Below are 23,878 nucleotides of genomic sequence, written 5' to 3'. Positions count from 1 at the left end.
TGTTGTCAAAGTATGGACTAGACGGTGATGAGTAAGAGGCATTGAAGACAGGACAACATTGCAGCAGACTGGTAGGGACTAAGGAAAGGTGACACATGGGGATTTGGGAGATGGGAAGATACTGTTGTCACTAGAGAAATTAACATGTGAAGAGGGGCATTCTGGGTACTGAACATGCTCATTTGTAGGCTTTGGCGGGTTACTGGCATGATCCATAATGAAGAAGGGGATTGAGATTCCTTTATGGATGCTTTCTCTTACAACAGGAGGGAAAATAGCGCAGGTTGGGTGCTTAGTGCCTCTTCTTACCTCATCAGAGCTTTCAGTCAGGGTTAACAGACTCTACAGTTGAGTGAGATCAGAGCCACACCCCTACTATTGGTTAGTTACTAAATGTGTCATGTGTATTAGCTTTACCCATCTTTATGATGTGGGCAATTGTCATTATAATAGTGAAAATAGGGCCAAAAGAGCAAAGCAGTTGGCTCAAAACACAGTAGCTATTTAAAAAGGCAATTTTGAATCTCAGGTTCTTAATTGTAAATTTCTTTCCATGTCACTTCCATTTTCTTAAGTGATTTTACCACAGTGAAATGTATTTATGTGTGTGTGTGTGTGTGTGTGTGTGTGTGTGTGCATGAACGAGCAGTTTCCATCAATAAACATCCCTTCTATTTTAGGTTATCTGTCACTCATACAAGAACCTAGACAGACTACATATTACATAGTGTTCGTTTGGTTACCTGTTTTTTTTCAGCATGTGTCCATAACACTGTGGGGGGTAGACTTTTGCTTTTGTTTACCTCTCTTCAATGTTTAAATAGAACATGGTAGGTCACACAGACTCCAAGTATTTGTAGAAGACATGAATGAATGAGAGAATGAATGAATGGTCCCCAGCATATGGCAATCTTTTGCTTAATGAGATTTCTTTCCACATCACAATGACTGAATGCTAAACAAGGAATCAATCAGAGGCATCCCTGCAAGCAATGGGCTTTGTGTAGTATAGTGGACACTGGATTAAATAACAACAATCAATCTCTTCAGTAAATGCTTCCACTCTGATCCCCTTTATCTCTAGAAAGGATGCCGCCCACTTTCTCCTAAAGCTGTGTGTGAGCCACTCTTACTTGTAGTTTTTCGAAGCAGGCCCACATCTGTCTGTAGTTGGTGTCTCCATTAGTAGGAACTATCAAGTGTGTGATTCAGTCCTAATTACTGCCACAGACTTGGCAATAGTCTGTCACCTTCTCGGCTGGAACACCAGATTCAGTGTAGATGTATTCTGGCCTGCCGTGAAATAATACGCAATGCAGACATCAAAGGGGACACAAAAAGTTCTACCCTGTATGATTGTGATTCCTGACTAGAAATATAGTCAAAGCACAAGAAAATGCAGCTTAGCCCAGAAAATGCATTTCTTTTAGGTCAGAGCTATATAACAGGTTTAGTGTAAACCCAATTGGGATTGGAGAGATGAACTTACTCTGGGTCCAACCAACCTGCTACCCCACATTTATTTGTATGGAAGTGCATGAATCTTTAAACTTTTCTTGTTTCATAATTTAAAACCATTTCACTGAATTTGATTTTGAGTTCCATTTTAATGAAGAAATAAAAATATGGACAATTAAACTTGTTACAGAGATTTCCTGAGCATGGCTGGCTAGGCATGGTACAGCTGGGATATGGCCCCAACCACCCCTCTCCTTATCCTTCTGGAATCAAAGAAACTGAGGCTCAAGAATGGACAGCCAATGTGTACAAGAAGGGCAGAGGTCTGGTCACACCACACCTGTTACTGTCCATTAGGCGAAATGTGGTCATATGGTTAGGTCTTAGACAATCATGGAATCCTTCCCACAGTGGAATAATATCACATAGTTGCTTGCAAAGATCATAAATAACATAAAAGAACCAAGGTCCTGTTTACAATCTACATTTCTTCAAACATTTTCCAACAATTTCATAAACTTGTGTCTATCGTTCATAGCTTTTTAGCAAATGCTTTTGAAGGGGACTTAGCAGCGATCTTCTTTCTTTAGGAGTTTTATTTATTATTATTATATTATTATTATTTTACATGTAAGGGTTTTTGCATGTATTATGCATGTATGTATGTATGACGTGTATTACAGTGACTGACGAGTCCAGAAGAGTCCATCAGGTACTCTGGAACTGGAGTTGTGAATGGTTGAAAATCTTCATGAAGATACTGAGACTAAAGTTGAGTCTTCTGCAGGAGCAGCCAGTTTTCTTAACCACTGAGCCATCTCCCCAACCTCAAGATTTCTTGAGAATATTTCCCATACCATAGAATTCACCAATATAAAATATACAACTGAACAGCTTGCAGTAGGTTGGCAAATATGTGTACCACATTTCATGTGTTACTTGTAAAACATTTTACTACTTCTTCATTCTTCCCATTTCTTCAACTGTCGCCCTTCATGCTCTCACTTACGGCCTACACCAACACAAATTTACTTTAAGCCCTATAAATTTGTCTCTTTTAAAAATTTCTTGATAGTTTTATACACATATGTAACATGTTGATTTACGCTTCGTGAGGTAGCCCAGACCAGGTAAAATAAATGTGGTATGTGTCCAGTTACATCTGTATATTAGCCATTAAATAAATAATAACCAACGACTCAAGACTCACCAAATAGAGGGAGTACCAAGGACCAAGCTAAAACTAGACACAGGATCACCAAAAGTACTCAACCAGCAACCAGACTCTTGATCGCCAGATAACTACTAGTAAAGTAGAAAGCTGAGACAAAATACATCATCCAAGAATGATCAGTTCTCAGAGTCATGGCTACCAATGAGAGTGATTCAGATGAAATCCCAGACAAATAATTCAAAAGTAATTAAAATCAATCCAGACAGGACACAAACAATGGCATGGGTGAATCTGAAAATGATATGAGTAAGTGTCTGAATGAAATCCAAGAGAACAGAAGCGAACAGGAAATCAATGTTGGTTATGCAGATCATATTCAGCGAAGAGATAGAATCATAAAAAGTAAAAGAAACTGGAATAATAATGGAAATAAAAAGTACAGTGTGTCAAATGAAAATCTCTCAATCAGTATAACTGATCACATAGAGGATAGAATACCAGGACTTGAAGTTAAGCTAAGAAAATGGATCATTCAGTTAAGGTCAATGATGAATTTGTGTGTGTGTGTGTGAAACACGAGACCTGAGAGATACTAAGGCAAATTTACAAATTAAGGGCATAGAAAGAAAATAAATACACACCAGAGGTATAGAAAATACTTTTCTTCCCTTTTATTAAACTTAGATTCTTTTCTTACACAATGTAATCTAAATACTGTCTGGACAGTTTGGGACTGGGGATACAAGGATGCTTGTGGCGTTTTCAATTCTTCAAATCCATAAATTTGTCCAATTGGTATGTAAACATGGAGCAAGGGACTGTGCAAGGGAAGTGGGAGGTCCTAAGGCCTCTAACCTATCAGGACAGGTTGGACATAGGGAGGTGGTGGAGTATAGCAGGGGTAGGGGTCCCCAAGACCTCTGATCTATGTCCGAGGAGTGAGTGGGGCAGTAGGCACCCGAGGGAGGAATTTGTAAGACCTCTCATCTGTTAAACTATGTTGGGGACGTTGCCTCAGGAATGTGTTGTGGGAGTAGGAGTCTCCAAATTCTCTAACTTGCCTAGATGAGATCTGGATACACAGCAGCAAATGTATGCAGTAAAGGTAGGAGGTCCTGAGAATTATAATTGGTGCAGTTGGTTTGGGTATGGTGAATGGAAGAAAGTGCCTGGTAAGAGTGTAGGACACCAGTACCTCTAACCTGTTGCGCTTGGACTGAGCATATAGAAAGACAGATGTGTGCATGGGGGAAGAAAGTCCTAGTACCTCTAACTATCAGACCTGGCTGGGAACCATGCTGCAGAAGTATGCAGTGGGCTTAGGAATCCCAAAGATCTCTCACCTGTACAGCAGGTGAGTGTGTAGAGCATCTGGAATTTTTCTTTTCTTGATACTTCTAGTGAACAAATGCATATTTGTGCCCTATGGGATCCTGATGGCATAACTAGTAAAAGATCCCTCATGAGTCTAAGTGGATGAACCAATGAGTTTCTTATGGTTTCTTATGGGAGTATAGGTGAGCCATTAACTTACAGGAGCATGGGTGTAGTGACCTTTCATTTGTTCTTTAATAAATAAAGCTTGCCTGAAGATCAGAGAGTAAAACAGCCCCACTGGTCAGCTTTACAGACCAGGCAGTGGTGATACACACCTTTAATCCTAGTAACAACACTAATTGCCATAGAAACTGGGTGGTGCATACTTTCAAACCAGTGGTGCATGCCTTTAATCCAAGCCCTAGAGAGGATTATAAAATGGGAGGAAACAGCTCTGTCTCAGCCTCATTCTGAGATTCTTGGAGGCAGGATCGTCATTTTGGACGGGGTAGAAGTAGGAGCCTGTAGCTGGCTGTTTTGCTTTTCTGATCTTCAGATTGAACTCCAATTTCTCTCTCTCTCTGAGTGTTTATTATTTGTGTTTCACATGAGCACTCAAAGGCTGCTGCTTTATTAAAGAGCTGATCCTTGCACAGGGACAACACACAGAAGCTGTGGTCCCAAAGCTCACCTGTGTGGCTTGCAGGCAGCTTAGCTGGCCCAATACTCTCTTCCATCCCCCAAAGTCTGACTGCTTATATAACCATAAGCAAGTTCTCTGTGACTCTTCGGACTTCCCTTAGCTTCCCAAATATTATGAACATTCATCCTTCCTCCAAGAATTAAGGTTTTAGTTAGGAGGAATTGGCTTCACAAAACTGGGTATAAGTTTGGAATAATTTATGTGTGATATATCCAAGAATTTTTTTCATGTAGCATATATTAGGGTTCATCCATGATATAACATGTGGAATTAATTTGCTCCATTTTATGTGAATAATCCACACATTCACTGGCACATGACTCTTAGAAATAATTTTCCTACAAGCATTCTTTTGTGAGTTTTTGTGTGGGCGGGTTTTTGTTGTGTTCAGTATGTATCTAGAGGAGATTTCTTGGCTGTATGTGGATTGATGAAGCCAGGGTGTTCTCCATTTGGGCTGCATCATTTTAAATTCCAACTACTACTTTAGGTTTTGACTCCTCTCTGTCCTCATTGTGACTTGCTGTGTTCTGGTTATTTAAAATTTTACCTGTCCTAGTGGAAGTGTAGTGGAATCTGATCTGAATTGCTTTTTCTCATGGCTGATGTTCCTAAGAAATTTTACATACACATTGGCATTTAAATATCATCTTTTAAAAAGATTTTAACTTTATTTTTTAACATGTGAATGAGTGTGTGTGTGTGTGTGTGTGTGTGTGTGTGTGTGCACTTGAGTGCAGATACCTGCAGAGGAGAGAAGAAGGCAGCAGATCTCTGGAGCTGAAATTACAGGCAGGATTTGAACAGTTTAATGCCATTGCTGGAAATTCATCTCAAACGACTTTAAATTTATCTTATTTTTTCTATTTATACACCGCTGTTAGGAGTCACCCATTGCCCCATAATTTCTCCATAATTTTAACAATACTGTGGACATAAATTACTTTAAAGATGAAGCCCATCAAATTGAAGCTTCTTTATTGGGCCAGTTCCTGGGATAAGTCTTTGCATCTGGTCCTGATCGTAGATGGTTCTTCCTAGTTTTTTCAAGAAGACATTTTTGGGTTCTCTCTGGAAAACTATGTGGCCTATAGTTAGCCTGTTTTCCCGATGGATCTATTAATCTCCCGCTTGCCTTTCACCATAACTCCCACTGTTATTAAGCGCGCCCTACTCTGAACTTCTGTATACACTGTGAAATGAAGTCATCTCTTTGGGGAAAATTAACAGCCATATCTCTTGTGGCCTGTCTTTCCTTCAGGGCAAACTATCTAAACTATGTCTCTTAAAGGAGGAAGGGGGTGATGTCATGATTCTCCTGGAGTGACATCCCACTTTAGAAGTTTTGTGTTCATTGGAGATGGAGTTATGTTAGTTCAGACTTTCTCAGGTTGCTTTTCAGAGTATTTTTTCCCACACATTGAGTTGCGGTATTCTATTTATTGTCAACATCTCGTGTCTAATTCAGACGCTATTGTATGAAGGAGAGCCAGGTGGACGAATGAAACTTTCATGTCTACGCTGAATTAGCAGCAACTTGTCGTCATTGACAGGTGGAGGTAGGGCAATAAATGCTTTATCCTTCCTTTCTTGGAAAATAGTCCTAGAGGCCAGAAATGAAAGAACCCGAGTCCTTAGATGTACTAATGTGAAGCAGGATTTCTTTCCCTGAGATGGGATGCCTGAAGGAAATGATTGATCATGTTTCAAATGTGGTGGACTCCTGCTGACCACTGTTTTGATGCAGGTATTTTGAAATGCTATTTTATTTCTCTTTCTTTGTGTAGAAAGACCATTTCTACATCTTTTTAATGGTTATCTTTGAAACAAATTTGCACCAGTTTCCTGGATCCCAGACTATTCACACTTTTCTGCTAGAAATCTGTTTATCTCTATGCCAGAACGTTTACCTACACCTGTTTCATGCTGATATCATACCCGCACCCCAAGAGACTATGCTCATCCAATTACTAGACTGTGTTTTTGATGGATACCATTTGATCCCACTTTCCCCTAAATAACCTATTTATAGTATTTTATTCTTTAGAAAGATATAGTTGCATGCCCAAGTGGCATTACATAAGCACAGGAACATTTATTAAATGTACATCAGATTTTATTCTAGGAATCACTCCAACCCAAATGTTTGCATGGACAGCAAGGTACTGCTCATATCAAGTATAAATTCCCATACCACAAAGTTAGAAGCTGACTTTCTTTGTTATATGTAGCCCATACATATTTCAGCCACCACTAGTTCCCATCTTTCCCATGGGAGATTCTGGAAATCTGTGACTGGTTGTGAGGATTCTCTTCTCAAGGGGTCTGTATTCCAGGTGGGTGGTCCGTATGTCCTGCTCTGTCTTTTTTTTCCTGGAAGGCTTGCTTTGTGTGTGCTCCTTGCTGAGAAGTTGGGTGAACCTGGCAATTTGTTACTGTTTTTTATTTTAAGATTTATTTTATTTTTTTTTTATTGAAAAAAAATTTTCCGCCTCCTCCCCGCCTCCCATTTCCCTCCCCCTCCTCCCGCCCCTCTCCCCCTCCCCCCACTCCGCTTCTCCTCCCTCTCCAGTCCCAAGAGCAGTCAGGGTTCCCTGCCCTCAGCCGTTAAAGGCTAGGCTCACAACCAAAAATATAAGATTTATTTTTTATGAACATTGGGGTTTTGCCTGTATGTCTGTTTGAGGATGCCAGATCCCCTGGAACTGGAATTTCAGACAGTTGTGAACAGTCATATGTGTGTTGTCCCAGATCCTTTGGAAGAGCAGCCAGTGCTTTTAACTGCTCAGCCATCTCTCCAGCCCCTTTTGCTGCTATTTTTTCTAATGTGGTATGGAATGATGACATGATTGGAGAGGTCTGGGATTTCCATCCATTAGGCCCCAACACATGTGGTTCCTTTCTGTCTTGGTGACTGACTTATGACATAGCATCCTTATCTTCATGCCTAGCTGGAAAATCCCACCACAAATGGGTCAGGGGCTTGCCAGAGTCTGCCTATCAGATCATTTCTTCAGCACCAGGCACAGTTTACTCCTTAAGGCAATTCCTGATGGGTCGGGTAGTGGTGGCACACACCTTAATCCCAGCACTTGGGAGTCAGAGGCAGGTGGATCTCTGTGAGTATGAGACCAGCCTGGTTTACAAGAGTTAGTTCCAGGATAGATTCCAGAGCTACACAGTAACCTTGTCTTGAAAAACCAAAACTAAAACCAAAATCAAAAAAGCAACTCCTGCCTGCCTGCTTAGACAAGTATTCATTTATCCCTTTGTACCATTTTTAGAAGAAACTCATGTTATAAAGGTTAGCAATAAAACCTCTGAAACTGTGATCAAAAAGTGTCCCAAGCCAATCTCTTAAAATGATCACCTATTACCACAAGCTTATGACCACCGAAAAACAGAATAAAGTACCTGGTTCCCCAAACTGCTAAAGAATATTGCTCTTCTGCAGGAGATGGCAGCAGTAATCTGCAACTTCCTCTCTGCACAGTAGCTGTGCAGGTACATGTGCTGACTGTAAGGCTCCCCACCTCAATCATGACATTTCCTTCTTAGGTCTTACCCACTAAAAGCTCTGGGAGTCTCTATGGACATCAGTCACCAAGCCAGAATTGAGATGACTATTACTTTTCTGTGGGGTGTATTATTAGCCACATTCACAGGCTATGGGATAAGAGGCTGAAAGCAATGATTGCTTTGAGTTCTGTTGCCTCTGTTGAGATAGAGGAGAGAACTCCTTGGTGACCACTTCTGATTTCTGTTGTCGGAAACAACTTGATATAACTTTCTTAACACCCCGCCCCCATTCTCAGAACTCAGAGCACAGAAGTTTGTGGTTTGACTGCCAGGGTTTGGGTTCCTTTGCTGGGTATCTCTTGACCCAAGGGCCTGTGGTGTCCTACCGAGAGTCAGTGGGATATGCAAGATCTCTGAAGAATGCTAAGATCATGTTTGGTTGTTTGCTTGTTAGTTTTCATATCACTGTAAAGTTTTCTGTTAAACAGTACTAGCCTAGTTACTAGAATAGTGTTTTAGTGACATGAATTCTGCTAGTCATCTGCTGTTGCTAAGAGAGACATCATGATGCCAGAATTTCAGCTGCATGCATAATCGCTGTGTTATATGTCAACATTCTGTTTTAAAGCAAAAGAAATTGTTTTCTTTTCAGTGTCAAGAAATATGAAAACTCATTCTTAATATTGTCAACTCTAAAGATACCTTTTCAATATCAAGATTCTGAGGTGTCTCTAAAATGAAGGAAATTGATCAAAGACTACCATGACCACATAACACAAGAAGTCACAAGAAGGCAGGGTTTTTAGGTTGTCACCTCACTTCCATAAAAGCAAAATGGCCAGGGAGGTCATGAGGTGGACAAAAGCTGAATGATGCTGGAGATGAGGCCACTTCTGTTTCTGTCCTGCTGAGCTGGCTGTGATGTCAAGTTTTCAAATGATCTTTTTTTGATTGCTCTGAAGAGAAAGAAAAAGAAAAAAGAAATTGCATTTGGCTGTTTAATCAAGAAGAAAATATTGTTTCCATTATACTATACTGAATTCTAAAAAAGGGATCCCCTGCATTCTGTGCTTTATCAGATAGTAAGGCATCTGCAGGGATGTTAGGGGCAATGGCAGGAAAGCCCATGGTTCTGGCTCACACATGACAATGACATCCTCATTGTGAGACCAAGGTGAGGTTTGTTGCAGTCAGAACTAAGAGATCACACTGTAAGGGTGGAGGTAAAGAATCCTGCTGAGAGCAGCAGGAAGGGCACTGGGGTGAGAAGTCAGGAGAAGGCAGCAGCCATCCTGGGGAGAACAGAGGCATGGGCAAGATTTTGATCTTTGGTTTGCTTGTTATACTAGTGATCACACTGGTGACGTGTATGTACTAGGCAAATGCTCTAGTACTGAGATATACTCCTAGCCTAAGTTTGACTTTTTAAATTGTTTTCTTTTTCTTTCTTTTTTTTTAATAAAATATTCTTATTTAAAGATTTTTGTTAGTTTTCTTTTTGAGAATTTCATCCAAAGTGTTTTTCATCATGTCTTCCTTCAGCACCCAGCTCCTCTTTTCCTCCCACTCCACTTTGTGTCCTTTTTCCTTTTAGTTTTAAAACCAATCAAGACTAATTTGTACTGCTCAATAGTCTTGGCTGTGTGGTCTCCCACTGAGGCTTGGTTAATTTATCGGGAGCTACACTCTTAGAGAAAACCCTCTGGCCCCCAGCAGGTAACAGTTGCCAACAACTCCATGGCGAAGGGTGAAACTGTGTACCCGAATCCCATCTCCATGTGGGACTTATTCTGGTGTGTTGCACAAGTTTTGTGCATGCTGTCATAACCACTGTGCTTTCCTACATGCAGCTGTCTGGTCTGTCTGAAAGCATTGTGTCCTTGTAGACGTCCACTGTTTCTAGCTCTTACACTCTTTTTGATTTCTCTTTTGCCATGGTGCCTGAGTCTTTGGAGGAGTACGTATAGGATATATATTCTATTTAGGGTAGAACATTCTGCAGTTTCTTATTCTAGGCATCTTGGCCAGTTGTAGGTCTCTGTGTTAATCACTATCCATGGCAAATAGAAATTTCTATGAATAAGACTAAGAAATGCATTGATCTATGGGTACAGTGATAAATCTTTAGGAGTTGGTTTAATGCTATCTCCATTTAGTAGATTAATAGTAATGGGTTCTCCCCTAGGCCCTATGGCCTGTCTAGCCATAGATTCCTGCCCCAGTAATAGTCCACGGTATGGGTTTCATCTTGTGGAATGTTTTAATTCCAATCACAAAGTCGTTGCTTATTTCTAAATGATGCTTAAATTTTGAGTCAAAAGCTTTCTGTCTTGATCCTAGCTAGCATGGTCTCCTGAGTGCAACAACTATGGTTCTGTGGACATTTCTTGATAACACATATTGGCCCAAAATCTGAATTCTCGATCAGTGCCTACTAGAGTAATTAGAAATTATCTCTATTCTACCCAAATGATCTTGTCTTTAGTCCCAGATACTTTCTGAGACTCTTTCCAAAGATCGTTTCTCCCCAGAAGGAATGCTGTGCAAGATGGAAAATTATTATTGGATAATTGCCAGGGTTTCTTTTATGTTAACACCTTGAATATATAACCCTCATGATTGTTCTCATTTGCATATGTGATTATTGTGAAGTTTTCCAAACTCCACTTAAAGAAAGTTGAATAACAAAGACACTAAGGCTGGAAAGATGTACTTGTGGAATGCTTCCCAATCTGTCCTAGGAGTGCAGAAAAAAAGACGAATGACAAGAGGAATGAGCTGAGAGCTGCTCAGCTTATGAAGAAAATATTCCATCTGTGAGCCACAGTGCACAGGTGGCTATGAGGAGTGAATTGAACACACTGTTGTCACTGTGCTCATTTAAAGAACAGAGCTGTGATAGCCATTAGAAGACATCCCACTGTAAGCTGTGGTTTTTAGTTGAATTTATGGATGTTGGAATTGTGAGCCTTTCTAGTCCCTTTGAGCTGTATGAGATAAATCAATTCTTGAGTACCTGATGTGATTCTAATTCTGTGTTTGTATTGCAGAGCTAGAGACTATGGTATATAAATTCCCAGGGAATTAAATGGAATAATGTGTGCTTGGTACTTCGCTCAGGATAGATGAAGACAGAACTATCCTCTGTTTTCTCTAATGGTTCTTTGTCTCTCTAGAAGAAGATTGTCATGGGTATTGTTCTATTGCTGTTAAGAGACACCATGGCTGAGATGACTTAAAAAAGAAAGCATTTAATTTGTGGGCTTACTTACAGTTTCAAAGGGTGAGTCAATGACCATCATGGCAGGGTTCATTAAGACAGGCATGCATGGTGCTGAAGCAGTAGCTGAGAGCTAACATGTTATCCATAAGCAGGAAAGAGAGCGAGAGAGAGAGAGGGGGGGGGGGAGAGAGAGAGAGAGAGAGAGAGAGAGAGAGAGAGAGAGAGAGAGAGAAGGAGAGAGAGGAGAGAGAGAAGAGAGAGAAACTGGCCCTAGCATGCACTTTGAAACCAACTAACACAGTTCCTTCAACAAGGCCACATCTCCTTATCAATTCCCAAAATGTTTTACCAACTAGGGATCAAACATTTAAATATATGAGCCCATGGGGACCATTTTCTTGCAGACTACCACAAAGAGTCACACAGGGCTTATGGAGCGTTGAGGGAATTTCAATACAGATAAGCTTTCCTCATTTCATATAGCCACCTACATATCTGTTACCTACCCAGCGTCCTGCCACCTTTCCTTACATTCAATCTCTACTCTGTCTTCTACTGCCCTTGCTTAATGGTTCCTAAAGATAAACAACTGAAAATCAGTTTTCTGAAGGGAGATGACGGGAAGTTGGCATGTTGCACAGACATGAATGAGTAGGACATAGTGTAGTGAAACAGAATAGTAGGGAATCAAATGACTTGGTCTAAAGCATCAATGCTTCTGTATCTCCCGGGCATACTTTGATGTAAATGCTTGTTTGAGTTTATGTAAAACCCCAGGATCATCTGACCCCTGCTCGATGTGTTTTCATTCCATCATGAATAGGAAAACATCATTTTAAAAAAATATTTCATATTCCAATTGTTTATTGAGAAGAACCTATCAATGGACGTGTGTATGTGTGTTTAGATTCCTTATATATCAGATGATAGAATTCAATTTATATAAAGAGACATTTAAAAGAATGTTAAAAGAATATTACACTTTTATAATATTTATTATTTTAACTCAAATATTAGTTTCTATGCCTAAAAGTTTTATGCCTGTAAATTTTACACGGCATACTTGAAAGCCAGCATGGCAATACACTTGCAGAACTTGGCACAACAGAATACTTCTTTGGTATTTTTAGAAACCGTGATTCTAAAAGTTTCTTTATAATTATGATGGTGGTATTATCTCTTTATTTTAGTGTTCAGATGTAGATAGAGAAATAACTAACAGTCATAGAATGTTCAAATGGTATTCTAGTATTTTATTAGAAATTAATTATAAATATGTTTAGACAATTGATATTCTACTGAACCTATAATTTTGCATTTCACATAATAATAGGTAATTTTTATATAATTCTTTGAGGATATATATTTTAATGGCCAAGAATAAAATTAACATATTTTCATGAACCGTTTAATTTTCATTTGGGGTAAAATATTTTTAGAGATGGAGTCTGGAACCAGGAACTGCAGAAGAACAGGGCTTTGGCTGTAGCTTGAGGGGTTGTTTCGGCTTCAGGCCCTGCTCACTCACTCTTTAGTGTACATGTTAGATGCTCCATTCTGTTCTGCGCTGCTCACGCTTTCCAGGGTCGGGCATTTTGTAGGAGGAATGCAGGCTGTGAGAATCCAGCATCTTTGTTACAGTTCTTCATAATGATAGCAGAATGACTAGGAACATTTTGCTACTCAGTGTCCCTGCACCAGGACTCAGTGATGTGCCCAGTCAGAGCTGGGAGCCTACTCGGTGGAGATGCTTCAAAGCTCCAATGACCAATCTCTTGACCTTGGGAAGTCCCTTCAACCATCCGGGCTTACGCCTTTCTTGCTTGAAGCATGGAAATGTCCACCCACTCTGGAGTCTTGGTGAAGACAGTATCTGTGGCCAGTATTTTTACGCATATCACAATGAATAAGAAATGTATCACAAAGTATTTTTACACATAACATCGCCTGCCGATATTGCTGCTCACTTATCTTGCTGCTACCCTAATGATGGTGAACACTGAATAGTCTTGAAGTATTGGGCCAGTAAGTGTATATATCAAGCCGTGGCTCACGGGCTATGCTGCAACCTATTAGTCTTTGTAAAAATTTGGTGATCAAATAAATACTCTGGGAGTTTAGATCATTGGTACACTGAGGCAGATTTGAGAAAGTAAACCTAAATTAAGTATGTCATAAATTAATTTAATTATTTATAATGATTTTCTTAAGTGTAAAATATGTATATATGCTTTTATAATTTTATGTCTACAAAGTGTTTCTGACTAGAGAAATTTATGAATATTACCTACTATATATATATATATATATTCTCTTGAAAGCATTTTTTCTTAAGAACTAAGTGTTTTCTTTGTTCTGTTTCTCTCTAATAAAGTTAGAGGGTGTTACTTCAAATGCAGTATAACTTTGAAAGAATTTAAAATATTAATATGCAAATGTGCTTATAGAAAATTTATCAGATGATTATTGGAATTTAGCCTGAATTTTTCAAAATTCATTAACAAAATATGTCCATGAAGGCTACAACCTATATAAACATGGAAAGTGGACATGTGGTTCTCTTTCTACTCACTGTCCCCTACACACACCAGCTTACAATCTGTGCTCACGTTGTCTTGTCTGCATTCATGGAACTTTCCCAAATTAACTGTGGGATTCTCAATATCAAATAGAATGATGTTTTATTCTGGTGAAATCCTGCACAGAGCTGAAATTACACTCTTTATTTATTTACTTATTTACACAGTGCCAAAAACTGTTCCAAATAACTCACAAGGATGAATTAATTCTGTCCTCCAACAACCTTATTAGGCAGTGTCTCTTCTTAGCCTCATCTCTATATGTGACAGCTGAGCTTGGAAATTTCTCCCAGCTTTCCAGGGTCGGGCATTTTGTAGGAGGAATGCAGGCTGTGAGGATCCAGCATCTTTGTTACAAGGTCTTCATAATGATAGCAGAGTGACTAGGAACATTTTGCCACTCAGTGTCCCTGCACCAGGTCTCAATGATGCGCCCAGTCAGAGCTGGGAGCCTACTCGGTGGAGATGCTTCAAAGCCCCAATGACCAATCTCTTGATCTTGGGAAGTCCCTTCAACCATCCGGGATTATGCCTTTCTTCCTTGAAGCATGGAAATGTCCACCCACTCCAGAGTCTTGGTGAAGACAGTATCTGTGGCCAGTATCATTAGCTGCTCAACCTCTTGCTCCCGTTCTATGGAGTACGATAGCCATTGATCTGGATCCTCTATATGGAACTAGTGGATTAGTGTACGATTTCTAGAGCTGGCTGAATAGGAGTGGTAGGTAATTCATCTTTGCATAGATCCATGTGTGTTTATCAGTGTCCTCTGGCATCTTAGCCATGTGTAAATGAGAAGCCATGAGCCAGAAAGGATGGAGGCTATGGTCCATAGAGGTAGGAGGAGTTGTAGATACAAAGCTTCCCACTCACTGCAGAGCTCTCTGATGGGTGGAAAACTCAAGCCCTAAGGAAAAAGAGAAGATTGCTGTTAACACAGCAGTAAAAGCCCCTAAAGAACCAAAACTCTGACTGTAATAATGCCCCACTTTTGACAGCCAGAGCTCCAAGCACAGTAGCCTGCAAAAGCCACCATAGCTCTCAGAACCGATGGAAGCTTTTTGATAAAACTTTATATGCTGTATGTGGTTAGAGATTCAGTGATTAAGGGCCCAGACGGTCCTCAAAAGCTTTGACTATTCCCTAAAGCTACTTCCACAAGATTCCTTGGATACTTAAAGAGGATTCCTTAGTACTCTACAACACATGGGCACAGGAGACCACTTCCTACGTATAACCCCAGCAGCACAGACACTAAGGGCATCATTGAATAAATGGGACCTCCTGAGACTGAGAAGCTTCTGTAAGGCAAAGGACACTGTCACTAAGATAAAAAGGCAACCCACTGACTGGGAGAAGATCTTCACCAACCCCACAACTGACAAAGCTCTGATCTCCAAAATATATAAAGAATTCAAGAAACTAGACTGTAAAAGGCTAATCAACCCAATTATAAAATGGGGCACTGAGCTGAACAGAAAATTCTCAACAGAAGAAGTTCAAATGGCCAAAAGACACTTAAGATCATGCTCAACTTCCTTAGCAATCAGGGAAATGCAAATCAAGACAACTTTAAGATACCATCTTACACCTGTCAGAATGGCTAAAATCAAAAATACCAATGATAGCCTTTGCTGGAGAGGTTGTGGAGAAAGGGGTACACTCATCCATTGCTGGTGGGAATGCAAACTTGTGCAACCACTTTGGAAATCAGTGTGGCGGTTTCTCAGGAAATTCGGGATTAACCTACCCCTGGACCCAGCAATACCACTCTTGGGAATATACCCAAGAGATGCCCTATCATATGACAGAAGTATCTGTTCAACTATGTTCATAGCAGCATTGTTTGTAATAGCTAGAACCTGGAAACAACCTAGATGCCCTTCAATGGAAGAATGGATGAAGAAAGTATGGAGTATACACATATTAGAGTACTACTCAGCAGTAAAAAACAATGACTTCTTGAATTTTGCATAAAAATGGACGGAAATTGAAAACACTATCCTGAGTGAGGTAAGCCAGACCCAAAAAGAGGAACAGGGGATGTACTCACTCATATTTGGTTTCTAGCCATAAATAAAGGACATTGAGCCTTTAATTCGTGATCCTAGAGAACCTAAATAAGAAGGTGAACCCAAAGAAAAACATATAAGCATCCCCCTGAATATTAACCCTCATCAGGCGACGAAAGGAGACAGAGACAGAGACCCACATTGGAGCACCAGACTGAAATCTCAAGGTCCAAATCAGGAGCAGAAGGAGAGAGAGCGCCAGCAAGGAACTCAGGACCGCGAGGGGTGCACCCACATACTGAGACAATGGGGATGTTCTATCGGGAACTCACCAAGGCCAGCTGGCCCGGGTCGGAAAAAGCATGGGATAAAACCGGACTTGCTGAACATAGCGGACAATGAGGAATACTGAGAACTCAAGAACAATGACAATGGGTTTTTGATCCTACTGCACGTACTGGCTTTGTGGGAGCCTAGGCAGTTTGGATGCTCACCTTACTAGACCTGGATGGAGGTGGGTGGTCCTTGGTCTTTGCACAGGGCAGGGAACCCTGATTGCTCTTTGGGCTGCCGAGGGAGGGGGACTTGATTGGGGGAGGGGGAGGGAAATGGGAGGTGGTGGCAGGGAGGAGGCAGAAATCTTTAATAAATAAATAAATAAAATAAATAAAAATAAAAAAAAGAGGATTCCTTAGTTCCCTGCTCCCAAGGCTTCTGCACTATCAGGGAGCTCACTGGAGTCAGCCTCTCATTGATTACAGGCAGAGAGAATTATTCCTGGCTTAGCCACCAAAATTCTGCACTTATTTTCACAACTGTATTGGCTGTAATGGCTTGAGGTTATAGTTCTGATATTACCAAGTGTTCAAATTTGTTTCATTTTAACCCTACAGGATAATCTGTTTTTTCTTTAAAGATTATCAATGTTGAACTGACAGCAAAGGACCTCTCCAATTTGCATTGTTGATGTCTACCTGCTCTATTCTTGGAGGGAAGGCAGGCAAGAACTCAAGTGGTCTCAAATATATCATATCATTTTCACAATGTATATCTGAAGCCAAGGCAGCAGATAGGACAACAGAACCCTGGACTCAGGTCTCAGAGGATGCTCACAAGGGTTACCTGTGTCCCTCTAACAAGTCCTTGTAATCTTAAACCACTTGTCCTTATCACACAGACTCAAGGCATAAAAATATACACATATTGTGGTCAGGCTTACCAAGGGAAATTTACTTCTGTCCATTTTCCTCTAGTGATGCTTTGTAAGTAAATTATGACCATAAGAATTGCACATAATCCCAGCACTTAGGAGGCAGGGAGAGGCAATTTCTGTGAGTTTGAGGCCAGCCTGTTCTACGGAGAAAGTTCCAAGACAGGCTCCAAAGCTACGGAGAATCTCACAAAAAAAAAAAAATATGCATTTTTTCACTCTTTAAAAACTATTTTTTTCAGCTTGAGGTAATATTCTAGATAGTGCTGAATACCATATTCTGTACTTTTAATTGCTATACCAATACCCAAGGAGATAGGAATTTCAATAATAAGGCGTTCAAGATTGGGTAAGGGTGCTTGCTGTGCAAATCTGCCAATTTGAGTGTTGTTCCTGGAAGCTGCATAAAAGTGGAAGGAGAGATGTTATTTCACAGAGTTGACCTCTGATCTCTGCAGATAAACCATAGACCATTTGCATATGTCACTCACTCACCCCCCAAATAGTAGTAGTAGTAGTAAAATAATAACAAAAATCTTATCAAGCAGTAATACTTTGACTAATCATGGTCCATTTAGATCTCTGAGTTTTACTGATCAGAACTCTTCTGAGATGCTGTTGTATTCGCAATACCTGTGATTAAGCTATAGAATAAGACACATAGTTCCCCCCTCCAACAACGTAGGCTATGGTCTCTGCTTTTGCTTGAGCACCAGAATTTTATGCTAAGACCCTACACATACACATTGGTTATGTGTTATGGAGCAATACGGTTGGTGCTGACCAGGAAGCTTCCTCCCTCCTGGCTAGATTTCATAGCACTGGAAAGTTCTGTCCAGGCTTCTAAGGATAAAAGGTCATCAACAGACTCACCCAGCTGTGCATTTTGTGAAGTACAATAATGACCACCAAAACAAGATATGCCCATGGGTGCAAATAATGGCATGAATCTTATGAGGGCCAACCAATTACTTTCTTGTTGGATTTAAAGTCTGCTCCACAAGGAAAAATAATGTGCCTGGTACTATAGCTTCTGACTAAGAAACCATGACTAGGGAGTTCATGGGCTCTTGGTGCACTGAGTATTACTATTTTACTAAATAGAATAGTATCAACCAACCAGCTACGAATATTCTACTAATTGGCAGAGTATCAAAACAACTGACTGCGAGTATTCTACTAAATAGTATAGTATCAAACTGCCTTGTGACTAGGTCTCTCTCTGCCAGTGGACCAGAGAGGATTCTTTGTACAGTGTAGAGTGGTTAGAGAAGAAAATCACATCTCACTAACATCACAAGAATATCTGTCAGTGGAGTGCTCAGCCACGAATGGGGTATCTCTCTCCACCTCCCCAGAGCCTGGGGGCCATCATAAAAGGGGAAAGCCTGCAGTGAAACAGCATCTTTCGAACGTGACCAGACAACTGCAAGCACGCGCTTACGGCAGCCGCGATGGCCTTCACAAGACCCGCACAAGACCAAGTCAACCAACATTTTAGTGGGAGGGGAAATGGGATTTTGAGTCCCCATCCCTGAAGGAGAATTCATGGACAAATGATGGCTTCTGGAGGAGGGAATGCCAATTTCTTTCAGGCCAAACTCCAGTCGCTGGCCCCACACCTAAGACTATATTGGCAACATTAATTGGATTCAATGGGTTTTTAAAGATTCTCCACTGAGGCTGACTTAAACCTGGAAAATGTTTTCATGTAACAGACAAAAATGTCCATAAGTTGCTTATGTATTCCTTTTCATAGTCTTCTAGGCACATTTTAATCATTGCAGGCCTTGCTAGAAGCAGCAACAGCAGAAATGTGCTTCCCCGGCTGGTCTCCAGGGCAACCTATGACTTCCTCTCGCTCGGCACTCTGCCTTCACCATTTACATTTTCACCTTAGCTCTTTGATCGACTATGTGCTGATTTCTGGACTTGCTGATTTGTTTTTAAAGTTGAACCGATATCTCTGTCAGTGTAAACAAGTAACAGCAACTGTACAGCAGGCTTAAACTTGACTTCTCCATATTATACATTTGAGAATCCAAATACCCCAGCAATTTAAAGTAGTCACCAACATCCTCTAGGTTTGCATAAATGGCCCTATAATACCCTCGCTGTAAATCAATATGTACCAAATGTGTAATGCTACATATATCTTTATCTGACTCAGGTTCGGTGATGGTTATACAGTCAAAGTTTGGCTCCACAAGGAAGGAAGCCAAGCTAGTGCTGTTTCCGACTGCTTGAAGGTCCATTTCCCAGGAATCCAGTTTAAGGTACATTGTGTGGCTTTTCCATAGGATTCAAGAATGGATACTCATTAACCCAAGACAAGGCACTGATGGCCAGATAAAGAAGAGGTGCCCTTTAGGTCTAGCCTAGTGAGCTAGTGAATTTATTGGGGTTACTTACAGGAGTGTGAGTTACTCAAGGGCAGCGGTATCACTGAATAACACCTCCAGGATGAGTGATGAGTCACCCAAACTGTAACCCAGGTATTCTCCACACCACTTCAGAGAGAGTCACCTCCATCCTGTTACTATTTTGTGCTTTTATAACTTTGGGGAGGCCTTCATGAATTTTGTAACTTTCTGTTCCCTGAGCCTTGTGAGTTTCCAATGTTTCTTGTCTTAGGAGTTTATCCTCCCTCTAGGAGGGGCTGATTGGTTCAAGTGGGATAAATCAGTTACATGGAGAGGAAATCCTAATAGCACGTGTTACTGTTTTCAGCTAAAAGCATTTTATAAATTTATTCGTCATTTTTTTCTGTTTTATTCTGTACTACCTGTCCCCCCTCCTCTTTGTGAATTATTGGCTAATTAATTTTCAACCAAAATTAACTTGAATGGTGGACATGGCTCAGGCACTATGATGATGGCAGGAATGGCTCCCTTGGTGGCTTGGTGGACAGCCCAGAGAAGACTGTAATTGTTCATGCTCCTCTCCTACCCTATGCACAGCTCCATTGCGTAGCTCAGTTCACTTGGTTGGAGGGTTACAGAAATCAATTTCTTATATGTATTTGCCATGGAGCTTATAAGCTTGGTAATTTTCACATTATAAACCTTGGAAATTTTCACATTTGTGAAATCATGCTTGGAACTATAATCTTTGAGGTTGGTGTGACCAAGCATGGTGCATGGGCCAGTAGTGTCTCAAACCCACTGAAACTCCATTGGCATTTTGACAAGGTAATTAGGTTGTTCTACACATTGAAATTTTGAAAGCACTCAGTAGTTCTTCCCTTTCTGTTATGTCTTTCTTATTTGATTATTGGTTGCAATTTTTATGTAATATTGTTATGTAGCCCAACTAACCAGAAGCTCACTATCCAGCTAAGGTTAGACTTGAATGTGGACTAAACCTCCTCCCTCAGTTTTCCAAGCATGGACTTACAGGTGTGGGCCACTACACTGGCTTATAAGTTTTTCAAGGTTTATTTATTTATATTTTATGTGTTTTGCCTGTGAAAAGGTCTGTGCAGCAGGTGCCTACAGTCTTCCTATTTCCAGAAAAAGGAATTGGATCCCTTGGAACTGGAGTTACAGACTGTTGTTAGCTCCCATGTGGCTGCTAGGAATTGAACTCGGAACCTCTAGAAAAACAATCAATGCCCTTAACCACTGAGCCATCTCTCCAGCCTGGTTTGAAATTTTTTTTTTTTTTTTGAGACAAGGTTTCTCTGTAGCTTTGGTGCCTGTCCTGGAACTAGCTCTTGTACACCAGACTGGCCTCGAACTCACAGAGATCTGCCTGCCTCTGCCTCCTGAGTGCTGTGATTAAAGGCGTGTACCACCACCACCTGGAAATGGCTGTTATTCTTATGTATCATAGCTTCTAACAAGTAATAGGCATTAAGAAGCCATCTTTGTTCATTTTGACAAATAACCTGTGAGACACTATCATTGTGTTCTACCCTAAAAGAACGCCCTAAGAACCCAGTAAAATACAACTGTCATTATCTCTGTGGGAAAGCAGAAAACTAAAAATCAGAGTGAGGAAATTTCTGACCAAAAGTTGTTCAGCTAATGGAGAAGAAAACTGGGACCTAAGAATCCCATGATGCTTGTGAAGTTCAGGGAACCCTCACGTATTTTCATTATGCTGTATTCACCCGCTTTTTGGAGCATCTGTAGGCAGTCTCTGGCCACTTAAGCCTCTCCTAGTGCTTTTGACACAGCTAGGCAGAGAGGGACAAGACATAATCCCAATCTGAGTGAACACCACTTGTCTAGTGTGTCTCAGGGTGAGCAGTCAGCAGTAAGTGTTCATCAGTGACTCCCAACATTAACCTACGCATGTTACTGGCATTCAATGTGTGACTGTAAAAACCCATTTGAATTCATTTACAATGAGATGTAATGTAATCAAGTTTGTTCAGTGATTTCTATTCTTGACTCATATTTTCTGACTTTTAGGGACAGCACCTGAATTTATTGGAATATCATGTACAGAAAAATTGGGAGTGTTTGGCTGATTTGTTCAAGGTTCTGGAGAACAACAAGAGCCTCCTGAATATCAAGCACTACTCCATCAGCCAGATCACTCTAGAACAGGTATGCAACCTCCAGCAGCCCAGCACCCAGCTCTTGGATAGAACAAATTGACCTCAGCCAGCAGGTTTTAAAATTAGCTAGAATCCTTCTTCAGCACACCGCCTCTTTTACTTAGCCTTCTTCAGTTTCCCCAAAGTCTAGGTAAGGTGGCTTGTCTCTCCAATGCATTCCATTCAGGGTACAGAGTTTTCATTAGCTCATGGAGGCACTGGACAACACCTTTCTGTTAAACTTCCTTTTTCTGCCTTATTCAGTCCCAAATGATGGATTCAATTCTGTAGTAGGGTGATAGCTTACTCTGAGGAAAGAAAGTGCTTGTTGTACTAAGAGCATTAGAAATGTAAAGTTATTAACACCAAGAGTTATTGATACTATCACCAACAGATATTCCAGGTGACTTATTTGGCCTCATTTGGGGAGCTGACAGCTCAATGGATTTGGGTGTGATAAAGGCACGGTGTCTGCCCTTTTAAAATATTATTTTATTTATAATTAAAATATAATTACATCATTCCTCCTTCCTTCATTTTCTTTCTCCAGCCACTCGTATGTACCTCTTCCTGCTTCCTCTCAAATGCATTATTATTATTATTACATATGCATATGTGTAAATATAAAAATTCATTCTGCTCGGTCCATTTAGCTTTGTTTGCATGTATATGGCTTTAGGGCTGAATACTTGATAGCCAGTATCCAATTAGGGGTCTCCCATCTAGGGAAGACTGATTCTCCCTCTCTTAGCCGGCATTCATTGCCTGTAGTTCTTCATCTAGGGTGGGGCCATGTGGAATTTCGCCCATCTGTGTTGGCATGTCAGCTAGGGTTGTCATTATTCAGGCCTGCCATATTGTTTTCATAGATGTAAGTTCTCTTCCATATCTAAAATCCATAGACCTTCAACAGAGTTCTTGGACCTCTGGCTTATTTTCTTTTTTTGGATAGTTGAACAATATCTGAGACAGTGGCTCCCTTTATAACAACCAATATTAAAAGGCCCAATATGGTTATGAATTAGTCACTATCTTTATTAATTCTTTCAGGTTTTTGTTAATTTTGCCAGTGAGCAACTGTAAATTCCACACTTTCCTGCTGATGCACCGTCCACTGAGGTCACCATCTGTACCGCTCACCTGACGAGGCACTAGAGGAGTAAGCCTGTCAAGAGAGTTCACTGAAGACCAGACATGCAGCTGAGGATCGGGAAGAAATGCTCAGATAATCAAACATTCTCTCCTTAAATTTCTAATTTGAAACCCTTTGCTTATTAATAACCGATAATCTTAAGGGTCATTCTCCAATGTAGACTCCTAGAGATTTTTTTCCTCTGATTGCCAATCCAGGTGGGTACCAGCTTCTCTGTGACAAACACAGCAATGAGGTGACAGGAGTCCGAACTAAGAGGTTCAGGAGCCAAGAAAGCCACCTAGACCACCCAAGGTGCACGCTGCATCTTCCTTTAAAATACACTGAGTTCCTAACTAATTTGAGTAGGAAACAATTATCACGAAGCATCTTTTTTACATTTTCCCATTTTAAAGAAGCACATGGCAGTTTAAATACAAACTTTTCCAAAAACGAAATGACATTATGGTGTGACATGAAGGAATTGCCATATGCTTTCCCACTGTATGCCAACTCTTCAGCAAAATTCAAGACATTTTTCATTTATAACATGCTTCGCAGAATCTTACAAACTCATTTTGTGTGGTTATAGAAGGAAATAAAAGTGGATTGTATGTTTAATTTGGATAACTAATTGTTGTCTTAAAATTCTAAGCCTGCTGTTTTGAGGTATGGAAGGTTCCATGTTGATAGCTTAGCCTCACCTGGAGCTTGGTAGAAACTCATATTCTTAGGCTCCATTTCTGAGAGAGAGAATCTCAAATCTCTGGGCTATGGCCAAATACTCTGATCTAAACATGTACAATTCAGGTTGACACCAGGCAAAATTTAGCCCTAGAAGGATCATACATCACACACAGTAATAGAACACATAGCTCTCAGTATTTTTCAAAAGTTCTCTAAAAAATGTCACTCTCAGAATTGCTGCCCTCAAAGATAGGGCTCCCATAGGCTCTACTGAAATAATAAATGACATCTTACAGTTAATAAAATGTGTAAAATTAA

At 40.4% G+C, this 23,878-nt stretch overlaps 1 protein-coding gene across 1 annotated transcript in view; it reads left to right on the top strand.

Annotated features, from left to right (window-relative positions):
- The window catches only part of Abca13 (ATP binding cassette subfamily A member 13), a 405,330-nt gene extending 382,506 nt beyond the window's left edge, over positions 1–22,824 (top strand). The window contains exons 60-62 of the mRNA XM_057772486.1: positions 19,366–19,471; positions 21,614–21,751; positions 22,792–22,824. Coding sequence (XP_057628469.1) covers positions 19,366–19,471; positions 21,614–21,751; positions 22,792–22,824 — 277 coding nt within the window. The remainder of the gene's footprint in view (positions 1–19,365; positions 19,472–21,613; positions 21,752–22,791) is intronic.
- The last annotated feature ends 1,054 nt before the right edge of the window (positions 22,825–23,878 follow it).

This window comes from Chionomys nivalis, chromosome 6 (assembly GCF_950005125.1).
Source record: "Chionomys nivalis chromosome 6, mChiNiv1.1, whole genome shotgun sequence".
Lineage (NCBI taxonomy): Eukaryota > Metazoa > Chordata > Mammalia > Rodentia > Cricetidae > Chionomys > Chionomys nivalis.
The sequence above is the reverse complement of the archived record's forward strand: the minus strand, read 5'-3'. Positions and strand labels throughout refer to the sequence as shown.